The sequence below is a fragment of the Panthera leo genome, chromosome E1 (assembly GCF_018350215.1).
Source record: "Panthera leo isolate Ple1 chromosome E1, P.leo_Ple1_pat1.1, whole genome shotgun sequence".
Taxonomy (NCBI): domain Eukaryota; kingdom Metazoa; phylum Chordata; class Mammalia; order Carnivora; family Felidae; genus Panthera; species Panthera leo.
In genome coordinates, this window is record NC_056692.1 from 54850478 (window position 1) to 54875921 (window position 25444).

At 57.2% G+C, this 25444-nt stretch overlaps 2 protein-coding genes across 5 annotated transcripts; one reads left to right on the forward strand and one right to left on the reverse strand.

Moving 5' to 3' along the window:
- The first annotated feature begins 952 nt into the window (after positions 1–952).
- SLC9A3R1 (SLC9A3 regulator 1) lies at positions 953–18745 on the forward strand. The gene is made up of 6 exons (XM_042914629.1): positions 953–1664; positions 12813–12974; positions 13847–14000; positions 16280–16320; positions 17471–17560; positions 17807–18745. The coding sequence occupies exons 1-6, from the start codon at positions 1203–1205 to the stop codon at positions 17996–17998; spliced, it is 1101 nt and encodes a 366-aa protein (XP_042770563.1). The 5' UTR covers positions 953–1202; the 3' UTR covers positions 17999–18745.
- On the reverse strand, positions 18554–24683 carry NAT9 (N-acetyltransferase 9 (putative)). 4 transcript variants are annotated; one of them, XM_042914635.1, is made up of 7 exons: positions 24537–24617; positions 23849–23939; positions 22813–22922; positions 22144–22287; positions 21499–21558; positions 21186–21280; positions 18554–21080 (listed from the first exon to the last, which is right to left on the reverse strand). In XM_042914635.1, exons 2-7 carry the CDS (start codon positions 23923–23925, stop codon positions 20946–20948), a joined length of 621 nt encoding a protein of 206 aa, XP_042770569.1. In that variant the 5' UTR covers positions 23926–23939; positions 24537–24617; the 3' UTR covers positions 18554–20945. The 4 variants fall into 4 exon arrangements, with proteins under 4 accessions (XP_042770569.1, XP_042770570.1, XP_042770573.1 ...); XM_042914636.1 differs by having other exon boundaries at positions 24566–24612; XM_042914639.1 differs by lacking the exon at positions 23849–23939 and having other exon boundaries at positions 24537–24683.
- Between the last annotated feature and the right edge of the window lie 761 nt (positions 24684–25444).

Consider the following 25444-nt stretch of genomic DNA (forward strand, 5'->3'; position numbering starts at 1 on the left):
ATGTTGAAATGATGCATGTTGGGGGAACTGTCACTGCCCAAATCATTTGATCCTCATCCTTCAATGCCCCCAACTGCTCACCTCACCCCTAACCAACCGGCACCCCAGCCTCTCCCCGGGCCAGGAGGTGAAAGGTTTATCTCATGGTCCCATTTGGGGTTTTTTTGTTTGTTTGTTTTTGTTTTTGTTTTTTGTTTTATATTGGGAAAAGCCAGGGCTGTTTATCCTCTGCTCGCTGTACTCAGAGATTGGTTACCAGACTCTGTTCTGCCTCTCTTCCCCCACTTCCCTAGCCAAACGCTGACGCCAGTGTTCACACCCTTGTCCTAGGTGGCCTGTCCTCAGTAGGCAGCCCCGGGGAAGCCTGGGCTCCCTGCTGAGCCCTCACACAGTTCCAGCGAGGATGAGAGCCCGCACCCCTGTAAGCGTGTCCTTGAACAACGCAAAGTGACTCCACGAACGGGAAAATGTCGTTATTCAAACAACTTTGTTGGGTCAGAGGTGCACCTCGTCTTGTTCATAAGACTTCTGCGACCCTGCAGCCCCGGAGCTGGAGCGGTTTCCCCGGCAACAGTCGCTCCCACCCCTCATTGGAGTGCACACAAGGTTTTAGCTAAAGGCTGTTAAAACGTTAGAGTCCTTTACCCAAAGGTTGGCTCTCCACAATCCCCACCAAATGTAAGAAAACCAAAACTGAGCCTGAGGGTCCCTCCGCCCAGTACCAGGAACTCGCCCCGCCCCCCGCCTCAACTCCGGCCACTTGGTAACAAACACTTCCACTTCCTGAGCCTTCTTTCTTCTTGCGCCGCGGGGCGCCGCGCAGAGCACTGGGCCCCGCCCCTGAGCGTTCCCATTGGTCAGAGTTGTTCACCCGGCCCGAGCGCCCCTGTTCGTGGCTTCTGATTGGGTCTTGGTGTCCACACCCTCGGCGCGACCCCGCCCCCGGAATAAGGGGCTGGAGCAGATTCGGCATCGCTCAGACGCCGCGCGGGGTGGGGATTGGTCCACGCGCTCCTGCTCCAACTTCTAGCAGTTCGGGGCCACAGCTCGCCGCACACCTGCTTGTTCAGCCAGTCTGACGGCGCGGGGATTCCCTCCTGCGCTCCCTCCTGCCTGCCGGTCCACAGGGAGGAGAGAAGGGCTGGACCGTCCCGCCCCCAGCCCCCAACAGGACCCCACGTCGCACCACTGAGCCGGGCGAGATGAGCGCGGACGCGGCGGCCGGGGCGCCCCTACCCCGGCTCTGCTGCCTGGAGAAGGGTCCGAACGGCTACGGCTTCCACCTGCACGGGGAGAAGGGCAAGGTGGGCCAGTTCATCCGGCTGGTGGAGCCCGGTTCGCCAGCCGAGAAGTCGGGGCTGCTGGCCGGAGATCGGCTGGTGGAAGTGAACGGCGAGAACGTAGAGAAAGAGACCCACCAGCAGGTGGTGAGCCGCATCCGCGCCGCGCTCAACGCAGTGCGCCTGCTGGTGGTCGACCCCGAGACGGACGAGCGACTGCAGAAGCTGGGTGTCCAGGTCCGGGAGGAGCTGCTGCGAGCCCAAGACGGGCCCGGGCAGGCCGAGCCGCCGGTCGCCACCGAAGCGCAGGGAGCTGGTAACGAAAATGAGCCGCAGGCCGCCGCGCCAGAACCGCGCGAGGTGGAGAAGAGCTGTCCCGAGCGGGTAAGTGTGGGCCGGGACCCAGCGGCGACTGGAAAGGGGTGGGAGTGGGGATCGGGAGAGACCCAGGCGCCCCTCGGACGCCCATCCCTGCGCCTGCCTTGTCTTTCTGAAACTAGATCCTCGAACGGGAGGCTGCTTCCGCCCTCCCGCCGACAGGTCAAACTGGCAGTTGCTGAATTGGGGCTGCGTCCCGCCACCCCCACGCCCCTCCCTCCCCAGACTGGGCTGGGACCCTGAGCGCCTTGCCACCTGCACTTGTCCCTTGGCCTTTGGGAGTGGGGGTGAAGGAGGGCGGCTCAGGGGAGCCCAGTCCCCCTTCCTCGGTTCTGTTGGCGGTATCTGTTCGCGTTCTTCGGAACCCCCCAATCCCGCCCCACGTCGGCCACCCGACTCCCAGCCGCACCAGAGGTGCCAGCGTCCTCCACGGCCCCTGTGGGTGGTAGCTGAAGCTGGGGTGAAGCGACCGCCTCCCCGATTTCAAAAAGCAAGAGGAATAACCGCCCCTTTACTGTGCCGAGCCCCAGCACCAGGAGGGGAGGGGTTGCCCACAGGCTTCTCCCGCACCTCCCCCCCCCCCGACCACCCCCCCTCCACCCCGCCGGCTGGTGTGTGTATCATTAACCTCAGCCTGGCTGGACTTCATCCTCCTGAAGTACAGTGTGACTTTTAAGAGGAGACGAAGCCCCGCCGTCTCAGGGCGAAGTGTGGGGGTGGGGTGCGGGGAGGAGGTGCAGAGGCGTCTCGGAGGTGGTGGTGGCTCTGCCACCCAGGAGGATTTATGAGTCTCAGGAATGTGAGGAGTAAGCGCCAGCTTGTATCTGGGAATGGGAGGGGAGGACTTTGGAGGAAGGGAACGGGCTGGGGGCAGGGCGGGGAGAGTGGTCCGGTGTCCCGAGGCCAGCAGCACTCACCAGGGGCAGGTGGTCTTGCCCTGTCATCATCTTGTCTCACTCCAGTCCTGGGACACGAAGCAGGCTGGTTACTTTTTGCCCAAGTTTGGTGTTTCCCCAAACGATCCCAGTGTGGACCAGCTGCAGGAGGGTCAGTAGCAAAACAGGAGTGGTGATGAGAGCCTCCTGTCCCCAGGGAGTGAAGGGGGACGCCTTGGGGTGCAGATTGTGGGGAGCTAGGCCTCTCAGGGCCCATTTGGCTTGCACCAGCTCTCCACCTGGTGGCAGCCTGTGGCAGGAGTATCCATGGTGCCAGCAGAAGCTTCCCTGGACAGAGAAAGGGCACTGTTCAGCCTTAAGGTAGAAGGTGGAGCCGGAGAGGACCAGCTGGTTTCGTGGAAGTGAGGTCACCAGGAGCCCCGTCCAGCCAGAGCTGGGTGCTGGGAATACCAAGGCCGCCAGGCTCCCACTTCCTGCCACTGCCAAGCTGGCGTTGGCAAGGGTGGGGGAGGGGTGGGAGCATCCCTGGCAGGGGCTTGACACCGCGGAGTTGGAACCCCTGACCTCTGGTCCCAGGCAGAAATCCAGTTTGAACTTTGTGCTGAGTGCATCGATTTGCCGTTCTCCCACCCCCCCCCCCCCTTTTCTCTGGACTTTGGCACTGGCACAAGTAACCACCTCCCCGCCCCCATCCCCCACCAAATACTGTTATGTTCAGCTCCTCCCATTGCCCTTTCAGTTTTTCTTTTTCTTTTTTTTTTCTTTTTTTTTTTTTTCTTTTTTTTTTTCTTTTTTTTTTTTTGCTGCTGGGTGCAGGAGGGCCTGGGTGGGGAGGTGTATGATGCCAGGAACATGGAGGCTTGACCTAGCACTTTCACTCCCACCATGCCTGCTGAAAAAGCAGGGGAGCTTAACTTCCTGCTTTCTAGGTGACCACAGAATCCGATCCCCCCCCCCATGGTCATGTGACAACTGCGTTTGTTCCTGCTTTGTTAGGCCAGGAGAAGGGAGTAGAATCCCCTCCAGCCAGTCCTGGGGACACCATCACCAGGCCTCTTGGGGTTTCAGGTCAACAGTCAAGTCACATAACTTATCTGAGCCTTGGTTGTCCCATCTGTAAAGTGGGGTGCATTGTAACACAGTGACACCCGCCTTCTCTAGAATTTTACAAATAATGGGAAGCACTCAAGCCCCAAGTGGATGCTGAATTGAGCACCTTTCTTTCTGCCCAGGCATTTGTGCGAGGACCCTTTCATCTTCCTGCATAGCCAGTGCCTCTGGTAGGAAATTCCCATGAACTCTGGTATGGTGGCCATGCAGGTGACCCACCCTTGTCATTGCAAAAAAGAAAAAAAAAAGTTAATAGACATAATAAGAGTTATTTTTTTCCCTAAAAGGCATCTCCTATAAAGAATTTGAGTTTTACTAAGTTAGTTTTAGCCTGAATATGTTTGCAAAGTGGGGGCTATTAGGGTATCTTCATTGGCTCTCACAAGTGAAAAAGGTATTATGTGGGACAGTGTGGCACGAAGAGTGGGTGGCAGGTGACATCTCACTGGAAAGACCAGACTGGATCAAGAATCATACAGGGCAGAGGGCATGGGGGTGCCTGTAGTGCTGTTGGAGGAGCAGGTGGAAGGAACTTGGAGCTCTGCCCACCTGCTTTGTCGGTGACTCTCCCCACCCCCTCGGAGAGAGGCGCAGCAATGCCCCTGCCCACAGCTTCCACAGTCACAGTGGTGCCTGGCCCGGCCTGAGCCAGCTCAGCTGTACTAGCTGGGCCGCCCCGAGCCACGTATCTTAACCTTTCTAGGCCTCTGTTTCCTCTTGTGTAAGGTGGGAGCCTAACAGCTTGCACCTGGGGTTGGGATCACATGGGGCGGTCTGAAAAGCAGTCGTTCTGTGCCTGGCACTAAGTAAGTGCTCAGCGAACGTTGCTGTTGGTATTTGAGTTGAGAAGTATTTCACAGTGATTGTTGCATGCCCACCCATGGGGCAGCCAGCCCTGGATCGGCCTCTGCCTGGGCAAGTGCATCTGTGTCCCAGCCTGGTGCTCAGTGAGTGCTCAGTGAGAGGCCACTGTTCTCAAATAATCAAAGGGGGTTCCACAGCCCATCCCAATACAGCAACCCAGTACATCCCGATGCTACCCTTCAGCCTGGGGACTTGTCAGTCCCCTTCTCCACAAGGCACACTCTCCGAAAACCACTCACAGCCTTGTGGAGCCTTTCCTTGACGCTGCAGACAGAATGAGCTTCCCCCACCCCCCCAAAGTTTATTTATTTTAAGAGCATGAGATTGAACCCAGGAAGGGTAGAGAGAGGGGAAGAGAAAGAATCCCAAGCAGGTTCCGCATTGCAGAGCCTGACGTGGGACTCGAACCCATGAACCGTGAGATCATGATCTGAGCCGAAATCCAGAGTGGGAGGCTTAACCGACTGAGCCCCCGGGGCACCCCCAGAATGAGCCTTTTCTTTGCTCACCTCCTCCTCCCTGTCCCGCATCTTTTATTGCTCTGAACACGCAATATTTGAATCATCTGTTCGTGACCTTGACCTCTGCTGCAGTGGTGAAGAGGGCAACAACTGTGTCTTCTTTGTGTTTATATCCCCAGCGCTGTACCTGGCACAGAGGAGGGAGGGGCTCAAATAATTTTTGAACGAATGAATGCATGATAACCACCAGGGACCTTTATCCTAATTCATGTCAGTCCAGCATACCTGGGCCCATTTGCACCTCGGGCACACCCAGAGATCAGAATTCCAGGCAGTACCTACCCACTCTTTTCTCTTGCCTGCTGGAAGCTTCCATTTTAAGACTAGAAGGCTAAAATTCTGGGCTTCTGTGTTAGCTGGCTCTGGTACCCTAATTTTCCACTGTGGCCTGCAACCTTCAGCTTCTACTTCTGTGAAATGGGAACACCAACACCCCACCTTGCAGGGTTTGGGGGAGACTTGATGACATAAGAGGGGTGTATGTGTGTGTCTCAGTGTGTCAGTGCCCAGCTTGGGGTGGTTTCCTGCCAGACCTGACCCTGATCCCAGAGGCAGAAATGGTGCAGGCCAGGGCAGTTGGAGCATGCGACTCTTGGTCCCGGGATCGTGAGTTTGATCCCCATGTTGGGCATGGAGCCTACTTAAAAAATAAATAAAACTTAAATTAAAAAAAGAAAGAGAAAGAGAGAGGGAAAGAAAGAAAAGAAAAGAAAATGAAAAAAAAAGAAAAGAAAGGAAAGGAAAAGAAAACAGAAAAGAGAAGAGAAAGAAAAGAGAAGAGTGCAGGCACCCCCCAGGCAGCAAGGTGGGTGCGTGGGCACAATTACCTGGAAGCCTACCAACTTCTTTCCCAGGACAGGCAGGCCATTTCACACTGACCAAGTTAGAGTTTGGGAGGGCAGAACAGGGTTAGAACTGCAGGGTGTCTGGATTTTAAATAGATGGGTATGTGTGATAGTTTGTGTGTTGGTTCCTGCTCTTAAGCCACATATTTGGGGTCTCTTTCTTTCCTGGTTCTTACCAGGTTCCTGTAAAGTTAAATTCTGGAGAGAGAGAATGGGGCGCCCTTCTCTGTATGTCTAGATAGGGGCCCTTCTCTTCCTCTCCACACTTCCCACCCCATGGGGCCCTGGGAAGTGGGGGAGCACTTAGGAGTTAGGGGAGGAAGGGGCGTAGCCAGGGTTTCATTGGTGCTGCAAGCCTTTTACAGAAAGAAGCCAGGGTTCTCCATCCCGATATTAGATATTAGGTGTTCATCTTGCTGCTCTGAGTAGCCCTGCCGGGGAAGGAGACTCAAAATTTCTAGTGTCCAGCCTCGTGCCATAAAGATATCAATGCTAATTTCATGGATTCCCCTGACAACCCTGCAAAATTGGGTATTATTTTCTGCATTTTGTGAGTTGATAGTAAGTGTTCAATAAGCGGTAGGTATTGTGTCTAGCAATGCGCTGTGCATTAAACATGCCTCATGTCCTTTAATCTACACGACCGCCCCGCGAGGCCGGAATTAGCCCCCAACGGTCTACATGTGGAAACTGAAGCTTGGCCAGTTCAGCTGGCTGGCCCCAGGGCTCTCAGCTAATGAGCCTTTACCACATAGCTGGGGTGTATCTCGGAACCCACCTCTCTCTGACTCCATTGCCTACACATCCATTTGGCCATACAGTTGGGTTGACCTTGAGGGCCTGAGTGTCCTGCTGGGTGTCTCTGCCCGTCACATTCTGGGCCACATAAGAGCCATTACCATGGCATAAATTCAGGCTTGCTTGCATCAGCTACTTGCAAGGAAGGGTCCAGGTAGCTTCTGTCCCTAAGGGATGGCCTTCAGCACCATTAGGAAAATGTGTCAGCCCTGATGGAAGGCCTCCGCCCAGAAGTGGCCTCACCCTTCTTCTGCAATGGGCTGGGGCTAGGAGTCTGGCCACCAAGTCTCTACCCTACTCCCAACCCCCTGGGTCCTAAGAATCCACCTTTGCTGGCTTTGGGGCTTCCCTGTAGCACAAAGGGCCCCTTCTGAAGGCCATCCTTGACTGTTGGCCTTGGCCTTCCTTCTCCCCTGGAACAGAACAACTCACCACATAGCCCTCTGGGCAATGTTTAGTTTCCTGTGCCCTAGGAAAGGGCAGGTGGCACGGGTTTCCTAAAAATGGGATTCAAGTGCCACCGGCTCATTGTTGTCGTCCGGTATAAGGGTGCTTTATAAGGTCATGGTGCCCGATTCAAACATGGGGGCTGATTTAGAAAAGCGTTTGGGGCTGACAGCGTAATGGTTGAGAGTGAGGCCTTTAGAAATATCAGCGGGCCGTTGTGGCCGCCACCTGCCGCATGTGGCTCTTAGCACTTGAGATGTGCTAGAAGTGTGAAATGCACACCAGATTTGGAAGACGTAGTACAAACAAAAGGATATAACAATAATGCTGTTAAATATTTTTAAGTGGATTATGTTGAAATGATAACAGTTTGGGGTATATCGTGTTAAATAAGATACTTAAAGTTAATTTCTCTTGTTTGTTTTTACTTTAGTGTAATTTTAAATTACCTGCCAGCCTGACATCCTGTTTCTGTCGGGCAGTGCTGCCCCACATCTGAGTTCCGAGCCTGCCTTTTCCCCTCAGCTGGGTACTCGAGCCATTTACGTGATTTCTTTGGACCTGAGTTTCCTTCTCTGGGAAACGAGGGCAATGATACCTTCCTCGCGGGACTATAATTGGGTTTGAATGAGAAAGTGCACATAAAATCCTAGTGCAGTCCTTAGCACATAGTAAGTGCTCATGAAACGGTAGCTGCTATTTATTTCAATAGGGCCCCAAGTATACAGGCTCCCTGAGGGTCTTCGTCGGTCTTGGGACAGCCTGCAGGAGTTAAATCCAGTGGCTTCTGGGAGGAGGGTGAGGGATGAGAAGAGACGAGAATGCAGTGCCCGCGGGGCAGGCAGGCATGGGGCGGCCAGCCTGGATGGTGTCCAGCCAGGCAGCAAGCAGCCCATGTACCAGCCTGCTCCGTCCCAGGCTTGCCCAGCCCTGGGGAGACCTGAGCCAAACTCCTTTGGGTGGGTCTCTGGCCGGCACCAGGAGAAAAGAACCAGAGGGAGAAGCTGGCTCAGGGCCCCTGCGTGTTGCGTTGGCGAAGCAGCCCCCGCTTGAGCATATGTTTCTCTCCAGGATCCCACCCCAGTTGGGCTCCCAAGAGGGGCCTTCCCACTGGGAAACAGGAAGGACAGGACCAGGGGCTAGAGTAGCTCCTTTTTTGCCAATGGAGGTGTCCAACATCCCTCAGTCCGTACAGACCTGGGCGGGAAAGGTCCTCTAGGGTGAACTGAAGCCATATCAGGACCGTGGGGCAGCGGGCAGTGGCAGCCAAGCCCTCTGTACCTTGGGTGAGGAGAGGATACCTTTAAGCCTAGAGCTCTGGTCTGAGCTCCTGGTCACTTCCCAACCTGCCCTAAGGACAGTGCCCCCTTGCTGCCCAGTCACATGTCACCCTCAGGCCAGGCCAGCTCTCGCCATCTATCATGGCTTCCTTGAAGACCTGGTACCAGGCCCAAGCTTGTGTGTCCAGAGTCCCATGGAACAACTGAGTTGCCTCCCAGAGCAGTCACGGTGCCTTAATGCCCAGCATACCCTGTATCCCACCCCCACCAGAACAGCCAGGACTCCTTCCCCACCTTCCCCCCACCCCCTCACCCACCCCATTGTTGGGGCTGATCTCCCTGTGTGGGGCAGCAAGCATCAATCTTATCTGTATAAACAAGAGCCCTTGGCTGGGTTGGGTTGGGGGAAGGGCAGGCTTGGGAGGTGAGGGTCACCTCTGTTGTTCCCTTAGCCACCCCGGTGGTCTTCCTGCTCTTTCAACCCATTCCTTCTGGGACCCACAGCTGGCTGGCCTTCTGGAAGCAACCTGGCTGTTTTCTATAGGGCCATCACCATGACACCGATCAGGGAGGGGCTGGGCTCACTGGGGCGTCGGCCCCCAGCAGCCCTCCCCTTAGGAGCAACAGGGAGCGGCCCTGGGCCTGTTCCCCAGAGACGGGCACTGGGATTAGGGTATCGACTTTCCTCAGCTTTCCAGGTGGCTGCTGGTGGCACCTATTGAATAACGTGCCCGCAGTCCGCTCCCTGGGCTGCGTGGGTGGAGGTGACTGGGCGGCCACTCGGGCCTGGGCTGGGCTCCCTGGGAGAGAAGAGAGAATGGAGAGGATGGCCACAGGGGCCTGTGACAGGATTTGGGACAGCCTCACAACCTGAGGGTGGGAGAAGACTCCAGGAGAAGAGTCTGGAGGCACTTCTCCTGACGGGGTCTTTCCTGGCAAGCTTGTCTGGTGTTGCTCAGAAGTGAGATTCAGACCCATCCAGCCCCCCAGCACCCACCCCCCACCCCCCCCAGCCCATTTGCACTGCTCTTTGGCCACCGTTGCCTCTTGTTCCTTCCTCTTGCTTCCTGGTCTCCGCCAGGCTCCTCGCTGAGCAGATTCTGATTTCTGCTTCTGAGCTGCCATCGTTACTGGGAGCCCCACCTGGTACTCTGAACCCTCTTGAGGCCATGTTCCCCACGGGAAGTTGCCCGCCACGCACCAGGACCAGGATGGCCTGGACCTTCCATCTACCCTTTTCCCCAGAAGCAGAACCCAGGTCCTACTTCAGGTCTGGGGGTGCTGGGCCAGCCCTCCCCGCCAGATTCCCAGGGAGGCTGCCCCCAGGGACTCCTCATGCCAGCACCAGCCTCCACCCTGGCTGGGATGGGCTCCTTTGATGGGCTGACTCAGCAGCTGGCAGTGACACCTCCTGGAGACAGCTGGGGGAGGGGTGGACAGAATCAGGCTGGTCTCTCTGGAGGAATTGGAAGCCTCCACCCCTCCTGTGGGAAGGGGACTTGGGAAGGAGGGAGCTAGTTGGGGCCCTTAAAGGTGTCTGAGCGCTTCAGAAAACCACCTGGCGCTTCTCCCTGCTCAGCTACCCCCTGAGGGCAGTGGAGCAGGTCCCAGTGCAGGGGAAAGGGAGCAATGGGGTAACGGAGCCCCATTTCCTCTAATCCTAATAGCTTGGTACTTGGTAGAGGGGAGTGAGGTTCAAAGCAGGCCTCCGGCTTTAATGACGGATCACCAGACACAGCGTCCAGGGAGATACGCAGAGGGATCAGGAAGGGAAGCCTCTAGCACAGAGACCCAGGCCGATTAATCGCCCTGCTGGCCAGGAGCACTCCCGGAGCCACCAGGCTCCCCCAGCTTAGGCTGGAGCTCTGGCCGCAAGAAGCCTTAAGACCTTGAGCACCCGGAAGGAAGGCTGTGGTTTCATCAGCGACTAGCTGCCTCCCTGCAGAGACTGCAGCCACGGTGGGAGGGCGCACCACGGGAGGGCAACCCGTGTTTACGACTGACTCCTGCAGAGGCCCGGGCTCCAACTGGGCCTCCTCCCAGTCTGCACTTGGGTCCTTCAGGACCAGCCCACAAATGGTTTAAGGAACTCTGGGTCCAAGTCAGAGACCTGATTGGAGCCCTGGCTCTTGCACCGTAAAGCCCTATGACATCAGGCAGTGGGCTTAACATGTGGAGTCTCGGTTTCTCCTTCTTAAAAATGGGGGTGACCAGCCCCAGCCAGGTTGCTAGGGAAGGCTCTTTGGAGTGAGGTGGGGAGGAGCAAGGATGTCAGAGCTGCCCCTTCCCATCCCCCCCCCCCCCCCCCCCCCCCCCGTCTTGATTCTCCTCCCCACTTTCTCAGGGTGATCGTGAGCTCAGCCTGGCTGTGGAAAGCCGAGCCGAGCCTGCCTGGTGGCACTGGTCAGACCTGTTCCTGCTCACCTCGGCCTGGGGGAGGGCTGGGCTGTCAGCTTTGTGGAGGGATTAGCTGGAGGGGAGAAGAGCCTCACTAACCCCTGAACAAGATCCCCTGGGGACTGGGAGGGCTGTGGGGGTTGGGCGGAGGGGAGAGATGAATGAGGCAGGTGGTGGCAGGGGGCCTCCTGGGACTGTGCCCTGCAGTGAGGAGCCCAGGGGACCTGGAGAGCTTGGGAGAAGGGGATGCTTCACGGCCCCCGGGGAGAGGGTGCCTCCGTGCCCCCGGCCACACACACACTTTTTACGCTCACATCTTGGTCTTTGCTATTGTTCTGGGTTGAGCAGAGCCTGCTGGAGGAGAAGGGCCCAGGGCCTCTGGCCCAGATTAGGGTCCAACCATCACCTCTCCCTCCTAACTTTCTCTCCACAGCCCCCACCAACATCCTGAAACACAGGGAACCTGCCTGGGCAGTTGAAGGAAGGCAAAGTCACCCTTCAGCCACCCCCTGAGAGTGGAGGGGTGGGGAGCCCCAGATGGTAGCTGCCTCCTGGGGCTGGCAAGTTCGGGCAGGAGGCCTGTAAGCCCTCCTCTCCTTCCCTGCCCTCCCTTGCCAGCTCTACTCCCAGCCTGGGACTGGCGTTTCAGAGCAAACTGGCCCCCACCCTCACCCCCAGAATCTCTCTTCTCTGCTTCAGGGGATTATTCATTAGTGTCCCCAACGCTGAGAAAGTCTACGAGTCGAGTGCACAGGGATTTGGGAGTTGTAAAGTGTTTCTGCCTATGCTAATTATCTCACTTGGCCTCAGAGCAACCCTGGGACCCTGGGAGGCAGGTGACAAGAAGAATGGCCTATAAATGAGGAACCTAAGGCACTAAGAAGGAAATAACTTGCCCCAGGTCACATAACTACTAAGTGGGGAAGCTGGCCCCTGGGCCAGCCAGGGTCTTGACTCCCGCCATTGCTCATTGCCTGGTGGCCTGTGGGGGGCATCACCAAGAGCTAGTAGGCTGGCTGATGCAGCCCTGCCCAGCCAGGCCTGGGAGGCTGGGGAGAGGGTCCCCCAAGCCAGGCCTCAGGCTCAGGCTTCTGGTCAAGGTTTCAGTTGCTTGCGCCTTGCACACCCAGATTCCCTCCATCATGTAAATGTGTCCCTAGGCCTGCAGCTTCTGAGCTAAGCTGCTTAAGTTGGACCAAGGATGGTGAAAAACATTTTCAGCAGAGTGTCTGAGTGCTTGAGAGAAACCTGCCTGAGCTCTTTCAGTAGGTCCCCACTCTGGGCTGCAGCCACACAGGGCTCCCTTCAGCCCAGCCCTGATTTCATGGCCCCTTCCCCGTTCAGGCTCCTTGGGGACCAACAGGTTCTTTGGGGTTCTATGGCTGCCTTTGCCCTCAGCCTTGGTTCTACTGGTGGGGGGTCCCTGTCCTGTCCAGGACCTCTGGCTGTGCTTCTCCCCGGTCTGTGGTCATCTGGCTGCCTGCTTCCTTCCTTTTGGCTGGGCCATTTGGCCTGGATGGGGAAAGGCTTTACTATAAACATGCTGACCAGCTTTCAGTAAACACCTGCCCTGCCTCCCCCGCTGCAGAGATCTGGGTACAAAAGGGCCAGGGATCCCCAGTCACCTAGCCAGGCTGAACTTTTAGAGGGGAGGGAGAAAGTAGCAATCAGAATAACACTATTTACCTTAGAATGTCACAAGGGGAGGGACTTGAGCTAATGTGGTCCTGCCTCCCATTTAACAGAAAAGGCGGCTGGCTTGGACAGGCACCTGAGCCGTTTGCTACAATGCCAAATCTCTGCACAGGTCTTCTGGGGCCCAGCCCAGCATTCTCAAATTGTCGAATTGTTCTGTGGGAGCTCAGCAAACTTGCCTTATTACCCAGTGTTTCTTTGATGGCGGGGGGGGGGGTGGGGGTGGCTATCAGGCACAGGGCAGGGAGAGCGGGACCTCCAGTGATGGAGAATGGTCATAGACCCTCCTTTATCCCCACAGCGTGAGCTTCGGCCTCGGCTCTGCACCATGAAGAAGGGTGCCAATGGCTACGGCTTCAACTTGCACAGCGATAAGTCCAAGCCAGGCCAGTTCATCCGGGCAGTGGACCCAGACTCACCTGCCGAGGCCTCGGGGCTCCGGGCTCAGGACCGCATCGTGGAGGTAGTGATTCTCACCCTCTTCCCAGGCCCTTCCTGACTGCATCCCCACAGATAAGCAATTCCTGGGGGAGCCATCACCCTGTCTGCTCCTTGGTTAGTCCATGGGGCCCAGGTAGCCCACAGATGCCAGGTAGATGGAGGGAGGGAGGGAGGGAGGGAGGGAGGGAGGCAGAGAGAGGAGAAGAGTGGTAAGTGGGTAGGCAGGAGGGGAGGGAGAGAGGATGGATGGATGGATGGAAGGATGGATGGGTGGGTGGTGGTGGTGGACGATGGACGGACTTTTTTCCTGCCCCCACCTCCTCTGGGCTCTTTACCAAGAGACAGGCTCAAGATTCACCCACCCATCCATCCCAGTGGATGTAGGTGGCCACCTGCAGAGTTTCCCACTGCTGGAGGCCTCCGTGTCAGCAGGTGCAAACACTCTTGTGCAGTGCTCAGGAGGAAAGGAAATGTGAACCTTGTGCCTCGGGCAGGCCCCAGAATCTCAGTCTTAGAACCTTAGAGCTGGAAGATCAGCTCTCCCAAGACTTCTCATTTTACACGTGAGCAAACCACGGCCCAGAGAGGGAAGTCGGACACAAGTACATAGAAACGCTAGGGCCCAACCCAGGCCTCCCCTATCTTTCCTGTCCCAGCTGTGTTTGTTTAGTCTTTTCTCCATATTTTCTTTGGCTTTTCTCATGTGTCCTGCCTCCTCGTTTGACTGTCAGGTGGGAGGACCATTTGGCTTACTTTAAGACTCCACAGGCAACTGGGCAGGGGGGGCCTCAGTGTCCCCAGACTGCCACCTGGCCGAGGACAAAGAGGACCATTTGTACCTCCCTCCACCTATCCCTCCAAAACTGTGCCGCTAACCCCTGTCCCCACCCACAGGTGAACGGGGTCTGTATGGAGGGCAAGCAGCACGCAGATGTGGTATCTGCCATCAAGGCTGGTGGGGACGAGACCAAGCTGCTGGTGGTAGACAAGGAAACCGATGAGTTCTTCAAGAAATGCAAAGTGACCCCGTCTCAGGAGCATCTGAACGGTGAGCTGGGTGGGGCAGCCGGAGGCCCCCAAATCAAGGATGTTGGCCAGTGCTCTGGATTTTACTGTGTCCCAGGGGAGGGGTGGGCAGCTTCCTGCCTCAGCTCCCTCCCTCTCCTTCAGGGGGGGCCAAAGGTGGAGATTGGGAAAGGAGCCTGGTGTCAGGAGAGGAAGCGGGGATGGCAGTGGCTTTCTGAGGGTGGCATATGACAGGGTGAGGCCGGCATGAGGGATGGCGAGACGGGACAGAGGCACTCATTCCCAGGCCAAAGCAGCAGCACCAGAGGGAAGCCTCAGCCCCCCATCCCCGCACCCCTCGCAGGTTCTCCAGGCAGTGCTGCCGCAAGGGAAGGGTTAACTCCAGCTCCGCTTGGTCAGATCAGAGTCCAGTGACGGGGGCCCAGTGCCTCCCCTCCCTTCTCTCAGGTTGTCTTGGAAACCCAGGCTCACTGGCTCTAGAGAGCAGTGGGTCCCTCCTTGGTCCCTGGGCCCCTGCCCTCCCCGTCCCCCATATTACACTGCCAAGCCTGGCACCTCCCCCTGCCCAAGTCCAAGCCAAACCGGGCAACCCTGCCGCCCGAGGGCAGTGAGGAGTTAAGCAACCCTCACTCCCTGGTCTGGACTTTCTCCCCGGGAAAATGGCTCCTGGGGGAGTTGGGGAGGGGGGTGTAGGGTAGGTGGGACCTCTTTGAACTCTGCAGTGGGTGGGGCCTCCCTGAGGGTGTCAGGATTTTATTTGTAGGAGGGTGATCTACTCAGAGGTCCTGCCACAGACCCCTATCCCTAGGTGGAGGGGCCAGGTGGGTCCTGGGGTGGGGGTGGGGGGGCGGTCCTGGAAGCAGGGATGGGTCAGGTGGAAGTCCCCCGCAGACTCTAGGCATGGGCGGTCAGGCACTGCCTCACCCTTGTTTCCCATGTTCCTAGAAACCAGATAGCCCAGGTAGTTCCTTTCTTCAGTGAGGGCAAACTGAGGCCCCAAGAAGCCCCAGCCTTCCTCTTGGCAACAGGGTTTGGGGAAGACAGCTGGAATCTGGATTCCACGAGGCTCCTCCAATACCTTCCCCTGCCGCCTCTGGCATCCTTCCCCCACCCACTCCTAAGAAATCAGCCCTCAAACATCCCTTCTTCTTATCTCTCTGGCTGGGTGGGATGGGCCCTGAGAACTACTGTGAGCGCAGCCTCGAGCCAGAGAAGCTGCACTGGGAGAGGCCTGGGGGCAGGTCTCCTCCCCAGGTGTCTCTCCTGCGGTCTCCAGGCCGCCCTCCTCCTCCCAGCTGGGTGCAACTGTCCGCAAGAAGAATGCCCCCCTCCCAGCAGCTGCCTCCTGACCACATGAGACAGCCCGGCCCTCGTGGGGAAGGGGCCAGCATGGGGGGAGTGGGAGAGTGAGTGTCTCCGGGTCCCAGCAATCCCCTGCTTGGCCATCGCGGGAAGGCTGTGGGTAGCAACAGGGAGGAAATGGTGAGAATCGGGTGTGCCTGCTGTCCAGGCCAGCACGAAAGATGCACAATGACATTAAATGAAGAGTTCAGAAGAAATCCACCCAGGCTGACCAGTCCCCAGAGGTGGAACGGGGACCCCAGGCTGGTGTCTCTCCTTCTGACCCCTCCTGCCACCACCAGTTTCCCCATGGCAGGGGGAGGGCGCACTCAGGACACTGCCCTGAGCCCCCTCATCCCTTCGCCCTCACATTGGCAAGCACGAGGTGGGATTAGTTTCTCTTTCAGGCAAGGCAGGTACTAACCATAACCTGGGGTGTAGTTCCAATGCTGGTGACAGCATCACTACCTGGGAGCCATTTGAAAAATGTCGATTCCTAGGCCCATTCCAGACCCACTGAATCAGGCCCTAGTGCCAAGGCCCGGGGATCTGCTTCCCAGGTCTTAGGCAGCCAGCCTGGAATTTCATCCCCATCTAGAACATTGGTTTTCCAAATAGCTCATTACCCATCAGTGGTTCATGAGATCAACTTAGCAGAGACCAGCATACTTCTTTGAATGAAACTGAATCGAAAACATTGGAGAGCACTGACGAAGCAGAAGGGGAAATGTTGTTTCGTGAAACTTCTGTTACACGTGTGTAGTCTCTGCGTGTGTGCTGGGTCACCAGAAAGTCAGACATACTTCTAGAAGGTTGCAGTCAAGATACTTAAACACTGACGTAGGGAACAAGGTCTAATTATGGCCTAAACCCCAAAGCTCTCCCTCCTCTCCAGGCACCACTCTGTCCGCATTCCCCAGAGCTTCTGGACTCACCTCTGCTGTTTTTTCCTTCCCGTAGGTCCCCTGCCCGAGCCCTTTACCAATGGGGAGATCCGGAAGGTAAAGGCAGGCCCTCTAACACTTCTCTGGCTCTCATGCGGGGCTGCAGAAGGGTGGAAGGTGGCATGGTTGGGACGGGGACAGCTGTGTGGCTCAGGTTGAAACCCCCGTTTCCAAGCTGCTCCCTTCTGAGCTCCAAGCTATAGAACTGCCGGTGCACCCCTCAACCCCTGCCTAGCGCCAGGGCAGTCAGGAGAGAGAGAGGCCTGGCCGGGCCCCTCTGCAGCCCGCCATCCTGGTGACAAACCCCGCCTCCAACTCCCCACCGTACAGAAGAGCCCTTTCTTCCCCCCAAGAACAGAGCTTCAGTGTCTGGACGCACGCTGCCTGGGCCCTGCTGCTTCCAGTCTGGGTTGGAAGAACAAAGCCCCTCCTCCCCTCCTCCCTGGGCGGAAGGGAAGAGAAGGCAGTGGAGGCTGGGGAAGAGATGGTGGGGCCTGGTGCCAGCTGAGGCCGCAGAGGAACCCAGGCAGAGGCTGAGCACCAAGTCAGAGCCTTGGCCAAGACCTTCACTCCGAGACAGGCTGACTCAGAGTCAGACCACAGAGCTGGAGCTCTCTGCGGGGTCTACTGAAAGGTCTCCCCTCCCCAAGGGCTCCCCCCCAGGGCCCACCTGAACTTTGTGTCACCCCATCGGTGGGCCTAGAACTCTCATCAGCCTTATTCCTTCAAGCCCTTCTTGGTTACTTTGGGGTGAAGGTTTCAAGATTCCTAGGGTCAAGTCCAAGTAAACAGGCCAGAAGGAATTCAGGGAGTATCACACTTGGTGTTCCCGGTGCCAAGCGGAGGCTCTCTGTGCCTCACCCTCCATGAAGCCCCTCCATGGTCATTGGCCCCAAAGGCTAGTCAACCCTGAAGGCTCCTTCGGGAGGGCTGGGGAGGGGGTTCTGTGTGAGCAGTTCCGCTAATCCCACAACGGTCACTCCCACCTGGGTGGTGGAACCAGGCTGCCCTCTGATCCTTAGAGGAATGTAAAACTGTCAATCCCCGAGGGGCCCCTCCAGGCTCAGGCAGTGGGGCTTTGGGGTGGGTGTTAAAGGTTTGAGGGGAGCTTCTCTGAGTGGGCACCGGTCTCCCCTGGGGCTCCTCTCTTATTCAGGACTCCCCCACCCCATCCCTTGCCAACCCACACCCCTCCTCTCTGTTTCAGGAGAACAGCCGTGAAGTCCTGGCTGAGGTAGCCTCTGAGAGCCCCAGATCAGCCCTGGCAAGATCCACCTCCAGTGATACCAGCGAGGAGGTAGGCTGGCCGGGCGGGCGGGCAGAGGGTGGCACTGAGTTACGGGAAGCCCATTCCCAAGCCATGCTCGTTCCTGGCACGCCAGCCTGCCTTGGAGGTCACATGCTATGCCACGTTCTGTTCTTGTGACCTGGCTTCCCTGGGCACTGCCCCAAGGGAGCCGGCCACCTTGCCGAGGCTGAGGACCGGGACGCCTCGCCAGGCACTGACTCCCGGCCCTCTGCCGCCGCCCCCTCCTCTTTGCAGCTGAATTCCCAAGACAGCCCCAGGAAACAGGACTCCACAGCACCCTCGTCTACCTCTTCCTCCTCTGACCCCATCCTGGACTTCAACATCTCTCTGGCCGTGGCCAAAGAGAGGGCTCACCAGAAACGCAGCAACAAGCGGGCTCCGCAGATGGACTGGAGCAAGAAAAACGAACTCTTCAGCAACTTCTGAGTGTCCTCCTGCGGGCACCAGGGAAAGCTGGTGCGACTGGGCCAGCCCCCCTGCCCCACCCGAGCCAGCTCCCTCTCCCTCCTCCCCACTCACTCCCCTCCCTAATCTACACACAAATCAGCACCAGCGTCCCTCCTCTATCGGTGAATCTGATTTTTCTAGAGAACCGTGCTCTTCCCTTACCTTGGGGAAGGTGAATATGTTTCCATCCTGCCCCAGTCAGCAAGCAGACTCTGGCTTGCGTCTCCTGAGTGCTTCAGCCTACCAGGGGCGCCCTCACCACACCCCTGGGACCTCAGTGAAACCCATACCAAGCAAGGACCTGGGGACAGGCAAGAGGTCCTGTTCTTTCACGACCCCAAGTGATGAGTCAAAGGTTAATCAAGGACTGCTGATTACAGCAATGCTGTGGAATGGACAGGGGCCCGTCGTTCTCAGAGCTGCGGCTGGGGCATTTACTTTTGTTCATTTGATTTTTTTTTTTTTTTTTTTTTGAGTGCAGTACCACAGACAGAGTTTAGAGGGATTTTTGTTTCCTTGATTAACATGATTTTCCAGGTTGTTGCATCCAGGACATAGCAGCAACCTTAGCCTTAAACTTTGTTTTTGCTCCTACTACACGCCCCCCCCCCCACCCCCCTCACCACCGGGAGCCCTGGGCAACATGGGGAGGGTCTGGCCACCTCCTGTCCAGCCACCCCACTGTAAGGAAACTCCCATCAGAAATTCAACTGGCTTCCAAACCGCCTTGGCCTCTGTGTCTTCCTTTAGAGCCCTGGGTAGCCTCTGGCTGACGGGGTAGGGTACAGCTGGACGGGAAGACAGTCCAGGGCTCTCTGACTCCAGGCCAGGGAACAGAATGTGGGCAGCTATAAATCAGAGGGCCTTGGGCCCTGCAGCTGCCTGAGCTTTACCCAAGTCCTGCCCCGGAGAAACAGTTGTAGGAAGTGGGAGGTAAGATCCACACAGCCAGAAGGCTTTATGCAGTTTTAATTCAAGAGCGCTGAAACTGTGAATCCCAAATGGAGCTGCATTTGGAATACGAAGACTTGGCTTTGATCTTCCCACTCAGCCAGTGGGGTGCAGGATGCCCTGGAGTGGGCTGAGCTGGCACCAGATTTTCTATCTTATCTGGCCGTGGACAGGATTGGAGGGCAGCTCTCCAGAACTAGGGGAAAACAAACCCAGCCCACTGAGTCCCAGGACATGCTCTGTGTCAGGTGGGGTGGAAGGGACTTTCCAAGGGCAAAATGCCCTGCTCCTCCTCAAAAAGATCCAGGGCTCTTACACCCGTGGCACCTGAGGCCACATCCCAGAAGCCTGCCAAAGTGGCCCGCAAGGGCTGACACTGCCAGGCCCAGAGGCTCCTGGGTTGGTGCTTGCAGAGAAGGAAGAGAAGTTGATGCTGCAAGAGACAGCTAATCAAAGGGAGTTAAGAATGAGTCACTATCTGGACATCTTGGTCTCTAGTTAGGGCTTAGAGTCCCACCAGTGGCAAGAGAAACCATTCCAAACCTTTTCAGGGCACCAACGGCCTGGGGTCTGGCCCGCCCCCTCCTAACCTTGCCATTATCCTTTGGCCCATGTCGAGGTCCCTTCCGGTAAGCAAGGCCTGAAGACTGCCCCACAGGGCAGTGGAGGGACCCCTCCCTACCTCACCTGTTGAGTAGGGAAGCCCTGGGGGCCTCTGACTAAGCTGAAGGCCAGAACTCCTACCCCTTCCCTACCACTGAGGGGCCGGACACAGTACAAAGGGGGCTTCCAAATGCGGTCGGATTCTAGTGGGATTCACCAGGATCAAGGGGACTGGGAACTGAGGGCCTCAGCAGTAGTTCTGGCTCTGCCATCAAATGCTCGACACCTTGAGCAAATCACTGCGATTCACCTGCAGGTTTCCTCCCCTTGGGAATACCCTAGGTACTCTTGAGGGTCTCTTCCGTGACTGTTTTGAAACGTGTCTGGCCTTGATAACCACCGCAGATCATGACTGGACAGTTAGGAATCCAGGGGCGTTCCCCCAGCCCCCACCCCCTCGCTCTGAATTGGGAGACCTGGCCCAGCTCTCTGCCTGTTAAAGCACCAGGCAGCCTGGCCGTCCCGAACCTGTGTCTCTAGCGCCTCCTTGTGGCTCTGTCAGGTGCAGCTGCTCCCGGAGGCAGAGAAGTGAGGGGTAGAGAGTAAGAGATCACAGGTACCTTCAGGAAGGTACCACTGAGTGGCTTCTGCTTCCTCCTGCAGCCCTTGCAACTGAGCAGAGGCTCCAGGCTTCAACAGAACGGTGCTTCAGCCACAAGCAGCTGCAGCCAAAACACTCCTGGGTCCAAAGAGAAGCAGCAAGGACAAAGGACACATGCTCACTTTCCAAGCCTCCTGTTTTTCAGGGCCTAGCTCATTCACTTCCAAACTTCTTGGGGTCACACTTAGCCTACTTCTGCAGGACAAAAGCAGACTGAGCTCCTCCTGCCCTGATCCTACCACGCTGGACTAGATGCTGCAGGCTGGACCTTCTGGTGGCTCACCACTGAGGCCCAAGGAGAAAGCAGGGGAAAGTGCTGTGCAGTACACTTTACTCCAGGTCAGGGCCTCCACTCCAGGGCACCGCCTCTGCCCTTCCAAGGGAAAGGGGGCGTCCTGGCCATTCACCAGGCCCCCATTCACCTCTGTTCCCACCTCCACCCTGCCTCCTGTGGATTCGTGCTGTCCATTCCAGGTCTGAGAGCCCACTCCAGGTTTCTCCTGGCCAGCCCTGGAGCAGTTCATCCACACTGCCAGCCTGAGGGAGGCCAAGGCAAGTCCAGCCCAGAATCTGAAGGGCCCCAAAAGGAGGCTCCCAGGCTAGATGGAGGTAGGTGCACTCTGCCCCAAAGGCCTCAAAGGTTCACCTCCTTTGGACTGCGTGGTCCCACCACCCCCATTCACACAGGGTGGCTGCCCGCAAAGTCAGTGGTCAACGGGACTCTGACAGCCCATCTCTATAGCGCTTCTCTTCCACATGGCTGGTCTGCTCCAGAAGCCACTGCCGCTCATGTTCGGTCACTGTCAGTCTGAGCGTCACCTCTTGAAAGACGCTACTCACAGCCACCTATGTGAACCAGAGAGAGCAGAGCCAGCTAAGTTACAGCTATGAGCTCTAGCACCACTGGGGCTCACCGCCCAGGCCTCACCCTCCCACCAGTGACATCCTTACCTGCTCAAAGTGAAGCTTCCGGAACATCCGGATACTTGGTTCATTTCCTTGCCCAATTTTAGCCTCAAACTTGGTCAGACCTAGCTTGGTCACTCCTCCCAGAGAAGATCAAAAGAGAGGGACAAGCCACAGGGTGAAGCCCCCCTCCCACACACACCTCCTGCCCTTCCTGTCCCATTTTGCCTTGGAGGCACCTGTCACCTGCCCCCCCACCCTCAGGCCTGGAGAAGGCCCACTCCCAACATGCCCTCATGTGCCCTCACCCTCACCTGGGCCTGGCCACTTCTCCCACTGCCTGCTCAGACTTCCTTACCATAAGACATCATCATGAGAACAGCCTCGGTGCCAAAGCCTTTGCCCCTGCAGCTGGGCTCTAAGAAAAACAATGATAGTCACTGATGCTGTGTGCCAGGCTCCACCGCAGGTCCTGGACAGCTAAAACCTCATTTCATCCCTCGCAGCCCTACACAGTACTATTATTACCATTGTGCAGATAAGGCAACACAGAAATTAAAATGACCTGCACAAGCACTCACAGCTTAGAGACCCCCAGCAACCTGACCCCGAAGCTGACCCTTTAACCTCAGTGTGCTGCCTCAAGAGGACAGTTTTGGGGAAAGGCTGTGGACCAAGAAGGACACAAACTAGCCAGGCTCCTCCCACAGCATGGGAAGATGCTCCAGATACGCTCATTTATTTTGGGAGGGTCCCCAGTGCCCAGTACCCCCCTAGCAAGGATGGGGCATGATGAAGTTGGAAGACCCCCAAACCAAAGGTTAAATTCGCATCTAAGCATAACATGGGAATAAAGGAAACCTCCACGGGTGAGCCACTAGGTGCTGGGCTTACTAACGTGGAACCCTCCATTGAGCTGAGGACCTTCTGCAGCCCCAGCTGGCTTAGGGTTCAGCAGATCGAGGGCCAGAAGGGAGGGAAGGCAGGGCCAGGTGGAACAAACCTGCAATCATGACCTCAATCTCACCCAAGGAGGGCTCCCCTGGATCTGTGAGGAAGAGGTTCACATCTCCTGCCATACAGCTCTCTTCAGTGGTGCGTGGCTGGGCCTGCCACTTCTCTGCATCCATCACAATGAATGTGCACTCTGAGGAGGGAGGCAACAGGGTTATCGCCTCCACTCCCCAAAGCAGGGGAGTAACGACAGTCTTCCCACCCAAACCAGAGAGCTGCAGAACATCGCCTCTGTCCGCCGGGAGAAAAAGGGGCCCAGAGCTCCCTTTAGCGGATTACAAAGCCCTAAATTTGCCTCACGCGGGAAAAGACAGTCTCCCCTGAACAGTAGCTGTATTCTCAGGGAGCAGTAACCACAACTGGGTTTGTGCAAGAGATGTGAGGGGCAGGGCCTCAATTTACAGCCAGAGCCCCCAAATGCTTTACTCTCTCTCCCAGGCCTGATGCAGTGAGTGGGGAAGAAGACGGAAGCGTCAGCCACGGGGACTGGCTTCAGTGGGCATAAGAGTATGACGGTTTCAGGCACTTTCCGGATTTTTCATGAAGGGCTTTTCACAAAGTTTCTGTGGCCCTGGAAGGGCTACAGCTGGGAATGAGAAAGGGAGAGAGGGAACCAGGAGACTGCCTCTGGAGCCAGCACAGGGCTTCTGCTTCTCACTGTCTGCATCTTCCCGCCAGCTCTGCTGCATCGAATACTCTTGCTCCAGGGTCAGGGGCTCAGAGGCTGTCAAACGCTGCAGCTCCTCTGATTTCATCCACTCGTGGTACCTGTAGGGACAGGGGGATGACCTTTGGCATGCAGGACTGATTCAGAAGCGCGGGCCTGACATTTTATGAGATGAGGAAATTGGTAGAAAAGAGAGGCCCACAAGGCTAACACAGGGCTCATAAAAGACCCAAGGAAAGGGTCACAGTAGTTCCTAAGACAGAGAGCCACCAGCACAAGACCCAGACTGGTCCTACAAGAGAGCAGCAGGAGGGATCAGTTCTGTCTGTCCAGCTTCCCATCCGGTCTCAGGGGTCAGTGCGGGGGAGCAGTCTGAACTCAAACATTCCTCAAATTCCTGAGTGGAAGTGTCTAGCAGGCTGACCTCAGTAAGGAAGGCTGGACAGATCTCCACAAAGGCCGAGCACAGGAACCCCCCAAAAAGAAACCGCAAGTAGAGAATACACCCCCACATCCGCACCATCCCAGTCTAGGAGACATCTGTCAATTGCCAATTACCGCCCCCCCCCCCCCCCCGCCCCGACACACACACACAAGAGTCTGACCCTGCGACTCAGTTCTGGCCTCTTAAAACAGTAGACATCAGAACAACCCATCGGCTCAGTTTCATGACAAGCTGACATTAAGTCTTCAAGAACGGAGCATATTCACTGACGCCAGAAGAACGTCACTAATTTACAATTGGGCAGTTCCTTCTTTTCTTACACACATTCGCTTTAAGTAATTCCTTGCTGAAAGTCCAAAAAGGAAGCTGGGAGGATGAAAGGGAAAAGCGGGGGATGAGTAACTTGAAGGGAAGTCGTCCTCCTCTGTTTCAGCATCCACTTTTTTCTGTCATTACTGCTCCAAGCGATGATGCTTCTCCTTCTTAGAGGAAATAGCCTCTGAGGTTGGGGCTAAGGAAGGGAGGCCCTCCTGGCTGCACCTTGGAGAACTGGCTTGCACCCCATGTTAGGTGGACCCTTACCTAGGCACGTGCTCTGAGGTGTAGGGTACCAGCACCACCTTCTTTCCCAGCAGCAAGATGTTCTCATTTAATCTCATGGTATGGTAGCAGCCTGCAGGTGGGGAGGGCAAACACTTCAGGACCTTGTTTCCTCCCACTTAGGGTGGGAGCCCTGAGCCTTCAGTTCACTGAATGTCTCCCGGGGGCTAAGCTGTCAGAAGAACCTTGGTCCTTTCCTTCCAAACACTTCAGAGAACACGACTCTAGACCCCTTGAGAGAAGGGGAAGCGGGCTGGTTAAAGATAATTAAACAGTTCTTGAACCGCATCTCAGGGGGTTAAGCCTGAGCTGCCATGTCTGCGTGTCCCACCTCGCCGAACGTGGAAGCCTGGAGCTCAAGTACCGACACTTAACCCCAAAGCTCCCATCACGCGCCCCAGTCCTGACACTCGGTCCCACGATCAATTTTCAGCCCCGCTTTAAGCCTATTTCCAACCCCTTCTCCCAGCGACCCCCCCCCCCCCCCACCTGACTCGGGCCCTCTCTCCTCCCTACCCACCAAGCCAGGCCTAATTAGGCTCCTTCAGGGTGAGGCAGACTTAAATTCTCACTCCCCTCCCCTTAGGGTGGACCTGTGGGCTACTCTCCTCGATCCCTCCTTCCCCACCCCACCCCCAACACCGGGGTCCCAGAACGGCTCAACACACACCCACTCCCCGCCGAAGAAAGCGTCCCCACCCGAGGGGGCGATCCGCCTCCTGAGACAAGCCCAGCTTCCCCACCGGCCCGCGGCCTCCCAGCCCGCACGCGCGTGGGAGCGCCCCTCCCCGGTTTCCGCCACGCAGACGGCAGCCGCCCCGGCCCAATCCCGGTCCCGCCTCCGCAAGGCGCCCAATCAGCGCGCTGCGCCCCGCCCAGGGCGCGCACGGGCTAGGTGGGCTCCGAACGCGGGCGCATGCGCGCTGCGCGCGCTGGTGCGGGACAGCTGGCGCCGGCGGCAGCGGAGGGGTTGGAGGCGGCGGCCGGGAGTCAGCCGCCGTGCAGGTGTCCGGTCCGGCGGGAGGGTGGGATGGGCTGGGGCGGCGCCAGACTCGGGGCCCCTCCGGGAGGGAGGAATAAGTCGGGGAAAGGCTCGGAGCGGGGCTCTTGAGAAGAGGGGGAGGCTTGAGGCTGGGGAGCCCAGAGGCAGGGCAAAATACAGGTGGCGGGGGGGCGGGGAATGGAGGACTCGTTCCAAAGGAGAGGTTTGGGGACCAGGAGTTGGGTTGGGAGGCGACCTGGAAAAGCCCCCAGTTTGTTGCCCTAGGCGGAGGTGACAGTTATTGGGGCTGCCGTGTGTGGTAGCGAGCTCGCTGTTCCTGACCTCAGACGTGGATAGCCACCTCAGAGTGTGCAAAGGGGCCGCTTGTGGTGGGGGAGACTTCGTGGCTTGTGGGTCTCCTCGTTTCACTTGGAGTCTGAGCGGCCCTGGATGCATTCATGCCCCGCACAGCAAGGAAAAAGTTCGAGGAAACCACCCTGGTGTCAGTCATCTAGGGCTGTCTCTCATGGCAGATGTTGAGGCCACGTCTGTAATAAAAGTACAGGGGGTGGGGGGAGGGGCGCCATCCAGAAGTG

Excerpts from the sequence above, each read along its gene's own strand:
- SLC9A3R1 (XM_042914629.1), top strand. The coding sequence starts at position 1,203 with ATGAGCGCGGACGCGGCGGCCGGGGCGCCCCTACCCCGGCTCTGCTGC. Across the intron at positions 1,665-12,812 it reads AGAAGAGCTGTCCCGAGCGG|CGTGAGCTTCGGCCTCGGCT; the intron begins GTAAGTGTGGGC and ends TTATCCCCACAG. Across the intron at positions 12,975-13,846 it reads CTCAGGACCGCATCGTGGAG|GTGAACGGGGTCTGTATGGA; the intron begins GTAGTGATTCTC and ends CCCCACCCACAG.
- NAT9 (XM_042914635.1), bottom strand. The coding sequence starts at position 23,925 with ATGAGATTAAATGAGAACATCTTGCTGCTGGGAAAGAAGGTGGTGCTG. Across the intron at positions 21,281-21,498 it reads TCTCATGATGATGTCTTATG|GAGTGACCAAGCTAGGTCTG; the intron begins GTAAGGAAGTCT and ends CTTCTCTGGGAG. Across the intron at positions 21,081-21,185 it reads GGAAGCTTCACTTTGAGCAG|GTGGCTGTGAGTAGCGTCTT; the intron begins GTAAGGATGTCA and ends TGGTTCACATAG.